The sequence below is a fragment of the Lathamus discolor genome, chromosome 5, assembly GCF_037157495.1.
Source record: "Lathamus discolor isolate bLatDis1 chromosome 5, bLatDis1.hap1, whole genome shotgun sequence".
NCBI lineage: Eukaryota > Metazoa > Chordata > Aves > Psittaciformes > Psittacidae > Lathamus > Lathamus discolor.
The window spans coordinates 12,175,145-12,193,839 of record NC_088888.1 but is presented as its reverse complement, the minus strand read 5'-3'; the positions used below and the strand labels follow the sequence as shown (position 1 = coordinate 12,193,839).

Genomic DNA, 18,695 nt, shown 5'->3' with positions numbered 1-18,695 from the left:
ACTTGTATAGGCTGAGAGTGTTTAGTGTGTTATAGAACTGAAGACCTCGATGGTAACCTCAATCACAAGTAATGCCACTTAGAGAATGATTAATTTTTCTTCTACAGTCACCAAATCTTGCGTATCTGCTTCCAACAGGCCTGAATTTTAGGGAGGATTCAAGCAACTTCAAACACAGCATTCTCAATTTTAATGTGTTTTCTTGATTTCTCAAGAACTTCAGGTAACTTTGTCAGGTTATCAGAAGTCAGAATCCTTTAACCTCTGTACACAGAATGTGTATGAACTCTAAATTGGACCGCAAACCTTCTTAATGTAAATGGCAATTAAATACACATCAAAAAACAATCTAGAAAAAGCTAAGGCAGCCATTTCAGTCTTGCATTACTGAAATGCCTACCAAAACACCCAGTACCTACCAAAGTTCCAGCTGACAAATTACCAAAGACTGGTTAATGCACTGAGGAATGCGTAATATTTCTACCCTTCTTTAGGACGGACTGCTTTGGATTGATATGAGACAGCTACTGAAAACTGTCACAGGATCAAATCTTACCAAGATGGCTTAAATATCTAGATAACCATTCTATGACTAGCACAGAAATAAAAAGGAGATACACTACTGAACATACAAATCACAGCACTGAATTTGATTACTTTTGGCAAATTACAGACTTATAAAATTTAAGAAATAGAAAGAATTAAACATTGCTGTAGGCAAACACACACCTTAATTGAAGATATACACCAGCAATTGTTAAGAAATCTTTCTGGGTTTTACTTTGGACTTTACTGTCAAATGTTTTGCTTACTAGCATTCTCCAAAAGCAACTCTTCATTCCTAATTAAAACTGACAAAAGCAGTTTCACAGCAGTAATTTTAAACCCATACATTTTGCTTTTCATACTATTAAGGCAATTTTTACTATTTTAGTCAAGTAGCTTTAGCAGCATGAGCAACAACAACAAGCATAAAGAGAAGACAGCTGGCAGAAAAGGGAGTACCTGGAGATAACAGGCGACTTGCTTCCATTTACTGTATTTGTCCTTTCCCAAGGCTTTCTTGTTAGTTCTGGAAAACACAGTGACAAGATCAAAAATGGTCCTTTTCTATTTGTTGTGCAACTTATGTGAGGAAACTTCAAGTACCTGGCATCTTAAGTCAGACTTTGTGGGGTTCTGTTTTGGTTTTGGGTTTTGCTACCACATTGCATTAGTTCTTTCATATTAAGCTACCACCTGTTGTATTTATCTTCTTTTTAGTCATACTACCATTTATGTTGTGATGGCATCTTGAAGTCTTGCTTTTGTTCTAGGCATCGTAAATGCCATTTGATTCTTAATCCAGTTGGGAGCATGTCTGCCTGTGCTTTATGCATCTGACTGCTTCAGTCGTGAAACATGGAATTCTGGAACTATACGCAAATAGTCAACTTCAAATACTGGAGGATAGTATTATTAAAGGACAGAAAAAGAAAGCCTTGAGTGTCACCTGAGGCCTTGTAACTCGAGTGTTTACAGTATGAACACATATGCATGCTGACAACACAGCCTAGCCAACTATAGAGTTGGAGAGATACAAGCTTTCCCTACTGACTGCAGCAGAAGTGCTGGCTACACACTTCCAAACTCTGCCACAAGCATACCTCAGCACAGGAATCATGCACTTACATTCATTTAGAAAGGGCACCTGCATGTGAGGGAATCTTAAGTAGCTGAAGAGACAACTCTTTCTGTCTGACTCTGATAGTCTTGTGCGTCTGCCTTGAATGAAACAAGCTACTGTCCCAACTTGTGTCCTGCAGTGACTGAAACAACTTGCTTTCACATTCACTACCAACTGCTTTGTGTGCATCAGGCCCATAGCTTCAACACAGGAGGACCCTATACCAAGTGCAGTGTTCCAGTGGATGTTCTTTTTATCTGTCATCTTGTAAGATACTTCTGAACCAGGACCTGTTCTACAGCAAAGTACCAGGCTGTAATCACAGGAGAGGAGGCAGGGTCAGCAGAGCTGACTGAGATTAGTCATTAGGTTTTAACATTATAGAATCACACAGCTGACAAACCTGTGGTACTTACCAGGTGTGCTTGTTGAAGAAACCTTAGAAGTTGAAGACTCTGATTCTTCCTGATTAAAAGCAAGGAGAAAGGGAGAAAGGAGAGGAGAGAAAGAGAGAAAAAAAAAAAAAAGGCACTTTTGACTAAACCGATTAATCTCAACTGTTTCAATATTTAACTTTTTACATTTAAATGGTTCTGTTCAGTTTTATGTAGAAAATGTGCAAGCACTAGGCACTTCACAAAATAGTGCTTATGTAAAAAGATGTATGGTAAAGTATAAATAAACTCATGTACACCATCAGAATCTCTCTCATAATCTAGTATTGAATAATGTGAAGTAGGCAAAATTTCTCAACTCACAGTTTTATCTTCTTTCTGCTCTGGTTCTGTTGATCCCTTTTCAGCAATTCTTCTCCTATAAGCAGAGACAAAAAGTTACCAAGATCATCTTGGCTTTAAGATGGAAGAATGTTGTTTAGTGTAATTAAAGACACGGTGTAATTAAAGACATATACAGCCCGATAGCTAGGATAACTGAAAATCAGTGTTTAGAAAAAGTGCTTTCAAAATACTTTCAAAGGCAAAGCACTCCTGCCAAAGTGACAGTGCAAGTCTGTATCCCCTCCCCATCTGCTAAACAAAGACTTACACAGAATAAAAGTATTTGATTACACTCAAGTAAAAATGGCTATTCATAAAACATTATCAACTTCACAAAGCAACCGCATGAGCAAGCCAATGTTTGTTTGATCTTTAGCCAGCTGCAAAGAGGCACCCAAAATCCTACCTCTTACAATGACTAAGCAGCTGGAGCACAGCAGAAACAGCTCCTTACCTCCTGGCCAGCAGGGCACTCATTTCTTCCATCAACCCACTGCCTCCCAAGGGAAGTGGTCCATTTCCACGGCCACTATCTGTTTTAGATGAAGCAGAGCCTCCTCCTCCTCCACTTGAACTGGAGGAGTCTTCACCCTTCGTAATACACAAAATAACAGCAGATGTGCAAATAAAAGGATAGCTGACTTTATGAAAGAAGCAAAGTTCACATACAAGAAAGAAACAACTGTATAAAGAACGTGATGGGCTGGTAGTACATCCTGTAATACTTTTTTAATAATGAAGCAAGCCTACCCCGAAAGTGTTAATACTGTTATTCATCTTGAATAAAAATTACAAACAGCTCAGGAAGACAGGACTTAGAGACTAGAATTAGAGAAAGAAACAAGAGTTGTATTTACCCGTGAGACTTTCCTAAGTTTGGCTCCAGCGAGTGCAGCTGCTAGTCCAGTTAAAGGGCGATTTTCTTCAGACACGAATCCCACTGAAAATCCAGAGGCAGGAAGAGGGGGAGCAGGAGGTGGAAGGGGAACGGAAGGAGCTTGGCTAGGAAGTGGAGGAGGTGGTGGCGGTGGTGGCGGAGGCCCCGAAGGTGGAAGTGGAGGTGGTGGTGGTGGGCCAGGAGGAGGTGGGGCTGCTACTGAAGACTGAGCTGGGCCAGGGGGCAGGGGTGGTGGGGGAGGAGGTGCAGGTGGTCCTTGGACAACACCTAGTATCAAAGAGAAAACACGTAGACTGTATTAAGGATTTAGAAAAGAAAGGTCTTATTTACATTGAAACACTGGTTCTTTTGCTCAGTGTATGAGACTGTACGTATACTGGTAAGGGTCCTTTTTACAGGCAAGGAAACACTGCAAGTTTCAGCAGGAGAGAAGTATTCTTATTAAAAGCACTGAAAATATGACAGAGTATGCTAGGAGAGAACAGACAGCTTCAGAGACATTTGCATACAAAACCCCTCCAGTCAGGTTCTGTGCTGCAACCAAGAAGAATCTTACACTGGGAAACAGGCAAAGCTTTTTATAAAGAGTCAAGTTAGGCACGAGCATCATACTGCGTAGGAACAATCTGTGTGTTCAAATGGTGCTAACACAGAGTGACTTCTGATTCTACTAACAGGCATTTAACACTCCACCCAAACATCTGAACCCTAGAACAGTTTGAGTTCCAACATGTTCTAAGCTATATAAAAATCTTTCCTATAAAGCACATTCCAGGAATCAAGTTTAATAATTTAATAGAAATGCTAATTAGTGAGTTAGAAGACTGACATGTTTTAAGCTGATGGGAACAAGCTCTTCTATTATTTATCTCTGATTCCTTTGATACTTTAAATTCGCATTGATATGCAATACAAAAATGTGTTTTGAAGAAACACTATTCTGATGATCCCTGTGTTATTATTATAGGAACAGTTTAAGAAATTGTGACTAAGAAAACAGCCCCACACATCCTCCCCCTGCCTCGCCCAAACTGCCATAAGCTACTAAAAACGCTGAGCAACTACCTTAAGCCATGTCTACAGGCAGAAATTTCACACACAAGTCTTCCTGGTTTCCTACCCTGCTGACCACTGTGTAAATTTAAAAGCCCTTTACACTCTCTTGGTGTCACTCAGCATTCAAGTGCTGAGTGACTCTTTTATTCCATACTACACGAGGCCATTCACCCTATTTCTACTCCATCTCAGAGTAGCTCACACCTTCATTTAAGACAAGAGGGTATAAACAGGATCTACTCTGCATGGCTCATGTGTGATGAAACCATTGTCTGCTCATCTCCCAGGAGCTTCTGTGCCCACGCCTTTAGCTGAGCTACTGCAGACCTATGTATAAAGGCCTAAATCTATTAATATGAAAGCAGCATTCAGGTTAACAAAGACATTTACATCCATATAAAACACGTTTCTATCCTATTGGTAGAGTGCCCATTAAGACTTGTCACCTTCAGCTATGCTGGTAGAATACTACAGGATACCTGTTTTCATATAGATATATATACATGCATAAAGCCATGTATCAAAATATGACCACTATCCAGAAAGAAATTCTGTCGGTGTCACATACTGCTTCCTAAATTTGAAACTATCTGGAGTATCAAAGTGGTTTAGATTACTCCTCACTTAAGGCCATTCACGTCTCCAAAGCTGCACATACACTTTTCCATGCTGGCTGCCATCAGGAAATGAATGATGATTATTACTAGCCTGTTAACACCACGTTCAAAGTAAACCAACAGTGCAAGATTTACCAAGCAAGTATTTGACAAGCTCTGTTCTTGTGGAGTGCTCAAGAAACCAGAATTTTAGTCATGACAGGCCACAAAATGCTGGCTCTTTTCCACAGAGCTTTGAAGTGTCCCTTACCCCATCTTCCAAATGGTATTTCACTGTGGTATTAAGATCACTGCAACTTTGGAGCCATTGTATTAATTCTTCGGGGCAGTTACAGGCTTTGATACCAACTGGTTTCGACTGCATTCCTGATTAGTGCGTTAGTAGCAATAACAGAAAGCCTTACCCTGCTGGGTCGTAGGTTCAATCGGCTGAGAGGCTGCCTGCAAGACTGGCTCAGAAGCAGAGGAGTCTCCCAGCACAGAGTTTAGAGAGTTCTCAACAGAGGCAGGGGTAGCTGCAGAGGGAGAAGGGAGAACACTAGGCTTGGATGAGGGAGTCGAGGCATTCGGGGAGTTGGGAGAAGGAGAAGCTTGAGGTCCAGAGAGTGACAGAGGCGGAAAGGAAGGCAGTGGGGGGGGAGGAGGCGGCGGAGGCGGCGTTGGACCTGAGGTAGAAGGTGAAGGAACTGGATAAGCCAGGTTTTCAGGAAGCCCGTTAGGAGCCGTGGGAGACGTGGACATTTGGGTCACTGGATTAGAAGCCGACACTGGGAGGACGGGTCTCGGACCAGTAGCTTTGCCTGGTGGACTGCTTATCATTACTGGAGGAGATGGGGGAAGTGGGGCAAAACTGGGTGCGGACCAGGCAACGGGCTTTGTATTTGGAGGCAAAGTCGCCACGGCATTGACAGGTGAAGGGGGCCGAGAACTTTTGTTCAGTGGACGAGGAACCGTAGCATAATGGGGGAGAACAGGGTGGAAAGCTGAGCCTAAAGATGTAGCAAAACGTGATGCAGAGTGCCTTAGAGGCGGTGTAGGGGGAGTGGAAGTCGGTGGTGCAGAAGTCACTACAGCGTACTCCGGTGTGGCCTCTGACATTGGTGCTGAGACTGCTTTTGCATATGATGGAGGAGGTGCTGAAGGAGGCTGGCAACTGGAGTATTCAGGAAGTGGAGTGCTATACGGGGAGTTGTCGAAAGATGGAGCTGGACAGAAGATGGAAAGCAGCAGCAAAGGCAGGATAAAAAAAGGAGAAAGAGAAAAAGGGAGCTAATGAAGCAACAAAACCAGCATTCAAACAAAATGTATAAATGTAGACTACAGTTAGTACCAGAGGATTAGGCACAAGTGAAAATACTGTTAGGAAAGTTTCACATATTATCAACAGCTGCTTGTAAGTTTTACCAACTATTTTTGTGCCAACATTTGAATTTACAAGTATGTCCTAGAATAAGATTTCTCAAATCCCATCTGTGAGATGGATTAGGCATAGGGTTGATTAATGAGTCTTTTATCAGCTTTTATCTTCTTGTTTGGTTGCAAACTGCAAGCAAGTGTAGTGATCTTAACATCTGTTACAACTCCACTAACAAAATTCATACCATAGGCAGCAAGTATCATCTTTCTCTTCCCCAGAAAAAGCTCCATCGCAAACTTGAAAGTACTGGGAATAAAAATACCAATAAAATCCTCTGCTTTAAAGTGACAGCTCTTACAGTGTTCCTTGATTCCTACTATGAGCTGACTTACGTAAATTGAGTTTGTTACTAAAGAACAACCGAATGCTTGACTAATGTTCCATTATATTACCAAAATGCGAAGGCTTTCGGCTATCACTTGATACATTTCCACAGGCAGTGCATTATCTTATCTACAAGCACATACAATACACTTCACTGAAGTGTTACTACAACGCTGAATTAAACGAGACTTCAGACTGAAATGCATTTCTTGCACTATTACTTCGCCTTATATAGTTACATACCTTCTACATTAATACACTCAACCCGATATGTTTAAGGAGGGTTTCCCCCCGCTCCCCCCCAGATTATGTAATGAGAATACATCTTGTTGAATAGAGCAAACAATGACATGGTATTTAGCAACTCATTATATTTTAACCTATGTTGAAGGCACCCAATGTGATTCAAGCACTTCAAGCGATCAGACTATGGCAATGGAGGGAGCAAGTAGCGCAAATAATTTTATTTCAGAGTTAATGGAAAATTATGACAGGAAAGCCAAAGCTCTTGGACTTCTTGCCATAGAAAAAAGGAAGCAATTTCAGCAACAGAAGCCTGAAATACTGACTGTTACACAGCTGTACTCACTGCCTTTTGTTGCTTCTCTCCCAACTCCATCACCCAAACACATAAAGAGTGGTCTGGTACTCAAATACACTTGGTTTTGAAAGTCTTACCAGCATTTGAAATTCTTCTCTCTCTTTCCCATTCCAACTGTTCCCTTTCCAACTGTTCTTGCCGTTCTCTTTCTTGCCTTTCCCGTTCAAGTCGTTCAAGTCTCTCTCGATCCTGCCTCTCCTTCTCTTGTCTCTCCCTTTCTAGGCGCTCTTGCCGTTCCCTTTCTTGCCGTTCTCTCTCCAGTTGCTCCTGTTCTAGGCGCTCTCTTTCAAGTCTTTCCCTTTCTAGCCTCTCTCTCTCCAGCCTCTCCCGTTCCATTCGTTCACGATCCAGCCTCTCCCGTTCCAGCTCCTTCTGCCTCTGTTGCTCTTGCAACTGTCTACAATCGTGGAAAAAAGGGAAAAAGACTAAGCTGCAAAGCGAAAATCAGTATCAAACAACTGTTAGAGGACAAGAGATAAACTAATCAACAGTCTTTGCACCAGCAAGAACACACGCACAGCATTTGTACCTACATAAAACTCTTAATTCCACATGTCATTCTTCTGAGCTGGATAATAGCTTTATTATGTCTACAGTAACAAAAATCATATATCCAATTTCCTCTTAACTAATTTAACACTGAGAGACAGCTTTCAAAAGATAAGACTAGAAAGCTGCTGTTGCTAATTTACTGATACAATCTTCCCACTTTGTGATGTGGAGTTATATTTGTTCTTTGCACAGTATTTTATACTGTGAAGCAGTGAATAAAAGTACAGTGAAACAGCAGTAATACAAATACTTCTTAGACAAAAACAGCCCCAAACAAAGTTTTTCAGATAGTAAGCTAGTGTTTATCCAAATTTTATATAAACATCAAAACGCACATATCTGTCTCCACTTGCATAATACTACATGCACACGCAACTTAACCAGCATCAAGGCAAGAACACCCTGAAGGCAGGGGAAAACTGGACATAGTCAGAAAAAGATCCTGCGTGCAGCAGCCAAGGAAACCCTGCAGGGAGCTGGCAGGGTTTCCAGCTCATGGGAGTCTTTGCAAAGGAAAGCAGATAGTGGGAAGATGTGGAGAAGAGGAAAACAAGTAAAAGCAAGGCACAAGAAACAAAGAACTTCCTATAGGTAAGAATAAATAGTGCAAAATTTGCTGCTGAAGCCACTAGTTTAGCTGAAAGAAAGGACTTTCTTGCAAAAACTTCCCTTTGGAACAGGTTGCCCAGAGAAGCTGTGGCTGCCCCATCCCTGGCAGTATTCAGGGCCAGGTTGGACAGGGCTTGAAGCAACCTGCTCTAGTGGAAGGTGTCCCTGCCCATGGTAGGGGGTTGGAACTGGATGAGCTTTAAGGTCACTTCCAACCCAAACCACGATTCTATGAAAATACAGTGGGAAAAGCTGTAAACAACCCTCTTGTGTCTTTTCCTCCCTTGTTTTGTATTTTGTTCAGGTTGTTTGGAGGGTGTAAATTAAGTTTAAAAGAGATACATGTATCTAGTAAGCTAAATTAACAGCTTTTTGATTTGCAAAGCTTTTTCATCTCTTGGGAGAGCTTACTATTTAATCAAGAATTAGGCACATCCTCCTCAAAGCTGTGGCCAGTATGTTCCTGTGAGTACATACCACTGAGAATGCTGTTAGTTTTTATCCTCTGAGTTGTTCTTTTCCAAAAAAAAAGCCAATAAGCTTAAAATCAAAAGCCTGTATATTAAGCATGGCAGGAAAAAATGGCTGCAAGCTTTAAGATGAAAACTGAAGATAGCTTCTCAACAAAGTACAGCCAGCTTTTAAGTACAAAGCAAAAAGGAGACCTAAATTCTAACACCATGAACTACTAGGTATGTGTTTTGTATAGACTGCCACTGGGCAATCTGATTTGGAAAGGTCGTTGGTAATGCTATACTATATACTTAGAGCTATATAAAACTGAAGTCTAAAAATGAAGGGGACCGCAGCTATTTCACTCTTATTCACGCCCAGAAAATACTGGCAGAACCGGAAACCCCATCCTATGCACTGTTAAATACAGAAGTCCATCCTCTTTCAGACCAATGTTTTTCCTTCATAAACGACATTGGAATTTCAAAATCACTATAAGAAATTAAGTTCTAGTTATGTATAGCAGAAGTACTTTTCCTTACTGAACTTGTTACCCAGCATCTTAAGAAGCAGCAAAATAGCTCTGCTTTAGTATCACTTCTTCCCTCAGCTCCTGCTCTCCCATATAATAAAGCTGTAACATCAGTCACTAAGACATTAGGGTTGACATTCAGCTTGTTAAATTCTTGGGGTTTAGCCTCAGAAGTCCACTAAGAAGTCTGGTAACTGACTGACACAAATTTGGAACCAGTAGAGGATTGCTATGAGTATCAAGACAATACAGTATAAGCCACAGAAATTTAAGCTCTAAAAGATACATTAAAAGTATTTTTAGCATTACATTTTTGCTTGCTCTGTATTTTGCTTGCTCTGTAAAACTAAAAAGTTTTTACTATGTGCTTTTTTCCCCCTTGGATAAAATTATTAGAGGAAAGCAGCGTTTTCGTCCTGGCTAACTTCAGCTTGGTCATCTTTGGCTCTTTTTTTGTAAAGGGGAGGTGGATGTACATATATTTGTAGCTAAATGGCTATTCAGAGCAGGAGTCAGTATTTACAGACTCCAAAGCAGCTTTATTTTGTTCACTCATTTTCATTTATTTCCCAGAAATTAGTATAGTCTACTTAGAAATGTACACAGTGTTAAACCTAAAAATAAATGCAGATAAGGCATTTGAGGTCGTAAACATTCTATGTCACATTTAGAAAAGTAGAAGGTATCAATCTTCAAAGTTTAACGACACATCAAGCAGATGCCAGGTATTTAAATTTTCCTTTTCTTAAATTCTTCATCTCTTTACAGAAATAGGAACTCGATATAGGTCACATCTCACATAAGAGGAGCATCACCAAGGCAGTTCTGCAATAAGCCAAACCAACATCTGTGCCATTTCATATTTTCATAAGCAACGTGGAAAAGAAACAGCAAGGTACTCTTGAATAAGCTTCTTAATATTAGGTTATTTAGGACAACAAGGATGACGGGCTGATTATGAAGAACTACTAATGTATCCCTAATTCCAAGTGACTGGGCAACAAAATTAGCAAATAAAGCTCAACTGAGGTATTAACTGATGCAGGGAAGAGAGGGAGAATCTGCTAAATTCATATCTAAAATGTGGGACTTTGAGTAGAATGCTGGCTCAAGAGTGAGATACTAGTGTTATGACAGGCAGCTCTAAGACCACATCCATTCATCAACATTTTCTGTTCAAAAACGTAAAGCAGATGCTACACGATAGGAAAGGATTACAGAGCAGTATAGCAGATACCATCATCTGCGTCATGAACTCCACATCTCTTTTGCCACCTCAGAAGGGGAAAAAGGCAGAATTGAAAAGGTTCAAAGAGCAGCAACACTGTGATCAAATGTACCAAACGGTTTCCATTTTAAATAACTAAAGAAGCTGGAATCCTGGATCCTGGAAAAGACAACTGGAGGTCTATAAAATCCTGAGTAATGAGGGCATTGTAATACAACAGCTGGGAGGGAAGATTTGATGCAACTAATAAGTGCAAAGCTGAAAAGAAGAGAGCATCTCTGCACATCAGGCAGATAAACTATGGAAATCCTTGCAAAAGCAGTTCAAAGAGGAGAAAAAGCCCACATGGAAAAAAACTATAACAAAACAAAAAGCAAGGCACAGGAGGTCATTTAGTAAATAGAAACTGCATCATGCACAGGAAGTAGTTGAACCAAAAATAGCCATGGGATGGAACAGTACCAGAGGGAAGTATTCAAGGTGTTTGCCCTGGCTGAGAAGGGTTTCACTTAAAGCTTTTCTAACTGTGGAGAAAGGTAAGTGCACATGTGTGTGTATGTATGTACTATATACAGGAGAGGTGGGGATGTGAGTCTCCATAGAGCATGTAATTACATGCAATTTTGATTTAGGCATGCATTTTATGCAATTACAGCATAATTGCAGGTGCAGGTTTGGATTGACTGATTATCCCTGTATGTTTTAATACATTCCTGAAGCTTACCTGGGTGTTTTCTCCTCTTCAGAGAGCTATGAAGACACACAGTGCCCACATATCATAGCAAAATGTACCTAAGTGGTTTAAAGCTTTAAACTTGAGCTGAAGTAAAACATTTCAGTCAGCAACCCATGCCATCAAACTGCACTGGCTGTCTACTAAGATATAGATAAGATGCAGTGAGATAACCACTGTCATCTACACAGGACCTGAATAAGAAGTTCTCATTATTAAATAAATCTTGAGTGACCCCTCAGTATTTAACTTTTTTTTTTTTTTTTTTTTTTTGTAAAAGAATCCTCATCTTCAGTTTCTTCAGGAAATAAAGGAATGAAACCAGAATTTGAAATGTACAAGTAAAAGCTACGAACAAAACAAGCACTTCGCTTGTGATACAAAAGCTCTACCAAGAGAGGGCAGCAAAATACCTTGCAAACATTTCTTACATAAAATTCCTATGCAGTAAAACATAAGATGAAATACATCACTGTTGAGAATAATTTTAAGTTTATGCTCATTATATATTACTGAAGCATATATATAATATATATTGAAAAGCGAATCAAACAAAACCCACCACTACCCCCAAACCAAACCCAGACCTCACAACCCACCACATTTTAAGTCTTTTAAACAATTTTCATAAACCTTTCAAATAGAAAAGAAAACACAAGTGGCACAGGTCAAAAGATCGGTAGGTCAGTAATGCAGTCAAGTTGCTTTAACACAACTTAATGAGAAAGGCTGAATTTCATTAAGCTGCAGATCTTTCTTAGTTTGCAAGTGTTACAGTTCTGGCTTAAAGGATTAAGAATGCATTTTGTTTATTAAAGAAAAGAGAGAACAAATTTGTTTGCATTAAATCCCCCCGGGTTTGTTTAGTTAGCACTAGATATTGTGGTTTTAAAGTTTTGTCAGAGATCTGAATTATAGAATCACAGAATAGTTAGGGTTGGAATGGACCTTAAGATCATCCAGTTCCAACCCCCCTGCCATGGGCAGGGACACCTCACACTAAACCATCTCAGCCAAGGCTCTGTCCAACCTGGCCTTGAACAACGCCAGGGATGGAGCATTCACAACTTCCCTGGGCAACCCATTCCAGTGCCTTGCCACCCTCACAGTAAAGAACTTCCTCCTTATATCCAACCTGAACTTCCCCTGTTTAAGTTTTAACCCATTACCCCTTGTCCTGTCACTACAGTCCCTGACGAAGAGTCCCTCCCCAGCATCCCTATAGGCCCCCTTCAGATACGGGAAGGCTGCTATGAGGTCCCCACGCAGCCTTCTCTTCTCCAGGCTGAACAGCCCCAACTTCCTCAGCCTGTCTTCATACAGGAGGTGCTCCAGTCCCCTGATCATCCTTGTGGCCCTCCTCTGGACTTGTTCCAACAGTTCCATGTCCTTTTTATGCTGAGGACACCATATTATGCAAAAGCGTTAGCAGATTACGAAGAGTCACTACACAACAATTAAAGCATTTCTGAAATGTCAGGACATTGCTAGTTCTAAAGCATGGCAATGTTCAAGAACATCATGAAAGCAATACATGAAAATCCTTCAGCCTTACAAAGCATGGTATAGCTATTAGGACAATATTTGAAAAAGCTAAAAAGGTACTACAAATGCCCCAGAAAGTCATCTTGTAACGAACTGCTCATGATGCTAAGGCAAAGTGATTCAAATTATTTTAATTACTAGGATTTAAGAGCTAATTTACACTGAATAGCTGAGATTGCTATAAAACTATACAGCACAATCATATACAAGGTTCTGTTACATATGGGTTTAGATCCAAATAGCCAACTTCAGAATTTCAGAACAGCTGCTAGCTTTACCACATACCCTATTCATGAAACTTCCTTTTTGGATTTTCATTAGTTTCATAGCAAAAGCATCTTTGGAAACTTCACTTTGGGGTGTCTGGGGAGGAGAGGTTCTTGAAATTTTTTTAATTATTTATTGGTGGTGGTGTTTTTAAATAAACTTACTTTGACATTGCAACAGCTTTTAAAATGATTTTTCCTCTTGCCCTTACACTTTTATCCAGTTAAGGAGGTATGAAGAGGTATTGTCAGAGGATTAAGAAAGAATCATATTTAGAGCAGTAGCTTTTAACTCTAGCTTTAATATCTTTTAACTCAGCTTTAATCCTCCAGTTCTCTGGCCAGCCACGAATCAGGAACATGACTACATTCTTGAAATAACGCAAGGAAAAAAATGCAGTGAGCAGAGTTAGATACACACTGTTGTATCCCTGCTGAAAAAAAACCCCAAACCCTCTATTCCATGATGGTGAAAGCATTCAGGATTTCTCTACACCTTAGCTGCAAAACAGAATTGCAGTTAATTTACACAGGTACACACAAAGCCTTCCTAGTTTGTTCTGAATCAGATCATAAAAGGAAATAAGAAGTGCTACTGTCATTCCTCTTGATGTTATATGAAATAAGCTGATACCACACATACACCAACGTATTATGCCTTTAGCAGGTAACTTCACTACATTCAACAATTCAACAACTAGTGTGTGTCATCATCAACTAGGAATCTGCCCCAAGTTAATACCATCCATTATCTTTAGGTCTGTACTGGAGGCAGTGGGTGGGAAATAGGTGGTTGGTTTTGCTTCTGCTCCTAAAGATGAATGACTGACAAGAGATCCTCTGGTCCGTCTGCTAAAAACTCAATCAAAAGAATTGAAGCCTCAATCAATTGTATCAAAATACAGCCATTACCACATGGGGTGAAGGGAAGACAAGAGATCTCAATTAGATCAAGAAACTTCAGTGTTTACTGGTAAAACAGTATTCTGTGTCAGAGCAGACTTAACAGCCAGAGAGAACCCATCCTTTTCTGGAACACTTCTCACATTTAAGCCAGTCATCAGCAGAAGAGTTACCGCAAGTGTCTCAGTTTGTGTCCTGCCACCAGGGAAAGTATGCCTAGACATTAAGCAACTCTCATGGTATCAAAAACCAGAGCTACTGTCACCAGGGCACCAAGATCAAAATCCTACATGTAATAAATCCATTGCTGAAACAGTTTGCGATAGCAAATAGCTGTCTGCTCTGGCAGGTCACCTTGTTTCCTCAACTGGAAGCTTTTCTGTACATTCACATAAATCCTCAGGATTCTAACATTAGTTTGCTTTGCTCTTGAATGCAAGATCAAGCCTTTATTTTTTTTTTCCCTAGAAAGATGAGAGGAAACTGCACCAAGAGAGCCATGTATCAACCTAAGTAACAGAATTCTGCCACAAACCCGAAAGGCTTCTTGTCACAAAGCCAGATACATTAAACCAGAGGTATTTCCATGAACAATACAGACAAAAGCATCTTTGTATCATATCCAAATTCAAAAGGCACTGAGCTGGTAGACATTCCAGGATAACAGAAACTGGTTTCAAGTATTTCATTTTAAAACTCACTGTAGAAAACAAAGATCCAAGACAAAGCCAGCAGAAAACAAAACATCTTGAGGAACAGACCTGACTGAAGTAATTGCTGCCCTGAGTGAAGAGGTCAGCTGCAGGCAGATAATACACAGTAATTGACAGCTGTTAGTCATCATTTATGAACACACTCATTTCATAGCCCACTGTTCCCTGGCTGAAAACCTGGTGTCAAAGCAGGGCATCAAATCAGTCAGAAAAATCAATAAGAGCAGCCCTGTTTTGTTTGCTTGAAGATACAACAAGGATGGGGGAAAAAAATACCACTAATGAGTGTAACAAAAGAGGACACCAAAACCCATCACTGGAGCCACTAAAAAAAAAATAACATGGAATTAAAAATCATCAAACAGATGCATTTGAGGGGAGATTTGCAGGTCTGTGTCCCACACTGGTTTTTGCTGGTTTTGAAAATGGTTTCTTGCTTGTGATGTTACCTATTCTAAAACAAATGCGGCATCACAGAAGAGACATAATGGTGACACCCAAAAGGCAGCATGAACGTTGCTAGACTACTGCTCGCTTAAAATGTTGGGAGTAATATTCTGTTCTAACTATTCTGAAAGTTACCATTAAGACATTCTGTATAAGAAACCAAATGTGATTATATAAAACTGTTCAACAAATGTATGCATCTTCCATTCTGTGTGTCATTAGTTGGTTTTTTTTTTTAATTTATGTTTTATAACCCAACATCAACAAGAAATCTAGGAGTAACACTTCTATGTTAAAGTTCTAAAGTTAAGTATGTAATATCAACTATAACTGAACCTGGACTCATCAACCCAAACCAATGAGTTTGGATTGATGAGTTTGAAGTTGTTCAAACTGTGTTGCTGATCTGGCCATTAAACTTATGCTTACTAATTAAATAAATATTAAAATACATTTAACCATTAAAATGTGTTCACCAGTTTAAAAATTTGCATTGCAATGACCAGCTTTCAGGGCTGTTCCTTGCTCTTGCACCAACTCCTCTAACCCTGCTTCAATTTATGGAGCAATAAACAAGACAGTGATGTTTGGAGTTTTATTCTAAAATGCAGAAAGCCCCAGCATGTGGGCACAGATAGCATTATCTAATACAACAGTCACTACTTACTAGAATACATCTCACATGATGGCTGTCCTCCTCCCACCACTGAGTCACTGCAACAAACAGAGCAGCTGCCTGCAAACAGGCTACACAATGAGGAGCTGAGTGAGAGGCGCCAGCACCAGATGCAGGATGACCTCAGCTCCATCTGAGCATGCTGTCGTCTACACAAGAGCAGCTACCTTGTGATTGCAAGGATCCGAATGCACTCTATGGACATCAATTTAACTGGATACAGTCAACCTGCTTTACTGACTGTTAAAACCATTTATAGGAAAAAATGAAAAAGTTCTTTAGCACGCTATTTGGAACTTAGCTGCTAGTTTTAGTTTTAATAGCTTAATCTTCTGGTCATCTTCTGCACAAGTTCAGAAAAAGAAAAGATGTGTCCTTGGTGGCCCTTCAGATTTGCAGGAGCTTATCTGAATAATAAAAGCTGTATGTCAAAGTGAAACTTGCTCTTCCATCTTTAATATTTATTTATCATGCCAAAAATCAGCATTTACCACAGAGCTCACTCTCCTGTATGGTCACGTAAATCTACTGCGTACGTATCTCAAAGCTCACACTTCAATGCTTATGTATCATGGAATGAACCACCGCCCCCCACCCCCACCCCACCCCCCAGTTTCATAGTTCATTTACAAAGATAAAATATAACCTAAATCATAACAATACAGGCTGCAAATTTCCATCAAACACAGGCAGCCACCACTGAGATCAAGAATCTTCATGACTAAAAAGTACACTCAATGCACCAATAACATCAGCAGAAACGATCCATACTCAACTTCTCTCCATCTTCCTTAGCTCTCTCAGTTGCATGAGCTTCACTTTGCACCATCTAAGCTGAATTCCTGCTATATGGTCTCCCTGCTTATCAAGTTAGCTTTGTTTTTTAAGTGCTAGACAGTCCAGACAGCTTCTACCTGAACATACTGCACACTGTTTCAGAGAAACCCGGACAAGAGGCAGTCAGCTTGATAAAATGAGCAAGAAAAAGATACTTAGATGATCTGCAAAGTTTGACTGTTCAAAGGCAAGTGAGTTTATGCATATGCTCTGGAACTGACAATTGCAGTTTCAACAGCGGTGGACCTCTAGTTCTTTAAACAGTAGTGAAAGGTGAGACAGTTTCAAATTATGTCTTTAAAATGGAATATATCAAAGAACAGTTTACACCCGATTGAATGCAAAATTATGAAGGCATTTAACTGAGCACTTTATGATGATTTTGAAACACTAAGCAAATCTCAAGGTCATTATAGCTATTTCCAATGTTCAAAAAGCTTTCCCCCGACTGACAGATCACCACTGCGTGTGACACATCCACTGTCAATTTGATTTTCCTCATATGCTAGTATTAAGACATCCTGAAAACTAGTATATGGTCTACAGGTTAACAGTTTTTTCCCTGAGAAATGTCTAAAACCAGGACACTTGTTATATATTATTTCTCATTCCTTTTTATCAAGAAAATCTGCAACATCACCCAACTCCTCCTGTTCTCCTTTGTACTCATGTATCTCAACTCACATCAGCAGCAAGGAATTGCTTTGGTCAATGAAACACCAAATAAAATTTGACTGCTCCCAATCCCAATGAGAACTGCCTGTTCTTATGCTCCCCACACTTCCACAGTGATCCTCCTCTCTTCCACCCTAACTAGGAAATTCCTTCTTGGTATCTGTCAGCTGCAATACTGAAGCCAAAGGAACACCTCATGAGCAGCCTTTCTGCTTTTGCAAATTATTCTTTTCTTCAAAAGTAGTTCTAAAGCTTTTCACATTACCAAAGTCAAGCTAACAGGCTTTCATTTCCTTGATCAAAAGGGATTTAAGGTCTAGCAATAAGCCTCTATGTTATAAGCTCAAAATGCATTAGTTGGAAATAAGAAAATTAAGAACTAGGTTTTATCAGTCAAGCAAAAACTTGTAACCAGCCACACAATGAAGACATGAAGAGGTAACTATAAACCTAGAAGTTATTAGATCTAAGAAGTCTAACAGACAAAGGGATCTATTAATACTCTTTGATCAAACCTCATCAAGCCTAGTTTTCCTCACCTTGATCTTTCAATATATTATATAAACTGAACAGAGCACTTGAATTTTTCTGGCAGAAGCCAGACTGCAGGAAGTTATCTGTGCACATAAAGGTTTAGAAAACCCCAAGAATCTCAGTAGTAGAAAAATTTACTTTCACTGGCAGTTCCCTCTCAGTGGTATATCTGAGTGAGTATGGTCAGGCCAGAACTCACAACAGTGAACCAGAATAACTAAAACTATGCAAAAAAATGCAACAGTTTTTAATCCTAATACCATGATTTGCATTAAACAGAAAAAACCCTACAGAACTGAGAATTTTGCATAAGGGGTAGGATTTCAGAGCAATTTTGTCAATGTAGTCAGAAGACTGCTTAATGAAAGAGTGCTCTTTCTCAGCCGGCTAAACATGTCAATGGTACCCAACATCTACGTCTATTCACTACCTTAACCAGACAGCAGCCATTACTTCTCCATAAAGCCAGTTATTAAGTCTCTGAGAGGTAGACTTGACAGCACTAAGGAAAACTTTTCTGTGAATCGGAAGAAACTGTGAATGGAAAGAAAATGAGAGGCACTAAAAAAAGATATTATACTAGAAGTCCGTTTTCCAGAAACTTTGAGGGCAAGGAGAAATAGTCTTTAGGATG

General features: G+C 39.9%; 1 protein-coding gene across 6 annotated transcripts in view; it reads right to left on the bottom strand.

Annotated features, from left to right (window-relative positions):
* The window catches only part of ENAH (ENAH actin regulator), a 96,923-nt gene that overhangs the window by 9,935 nt on the left and 68,293 nt on the right, over positions 1-18,695 (bottom strand). For 2 of the 6 annotated variants that reach the window (XM_065679775.1, XM_065679776.1), the window contains exons 5-11: positions 7,436-7,755; positions 5,421-6,221; positions 3,303-3,610; positions 2,900-3,036; positions 2,425-2,479; positions 2,083-2,131; positions 1,006-1,072 (exon numbers count right to left, since the gene is read on the bottom strand). In XM_065679775.1, coding sequence (XP_065535847.1) covers positions 1,006-1,072; positions 2,083-2,131; positions 2,425-2,479; positions 2,900-3,036; positions 3,303-3,610; positions 5,421-6,221; positions 7,436-7,755 — 1,737 coding nt within the window. The remainder of the gene's footprint in view (positions 1-1,005; positions 1,073-2,082; positions 2,132-2,424; positions 2,480-2,899; positions 3,037-3,302; positions 3,611-5,420; positions 6,222-7,435; positions 7,756-18,695) is intronic. The other 4 variants (XM_065679777.1, XM_065679778.1, XM_065679779.1 and 1 more) reach the window with 2 other exon arrangements.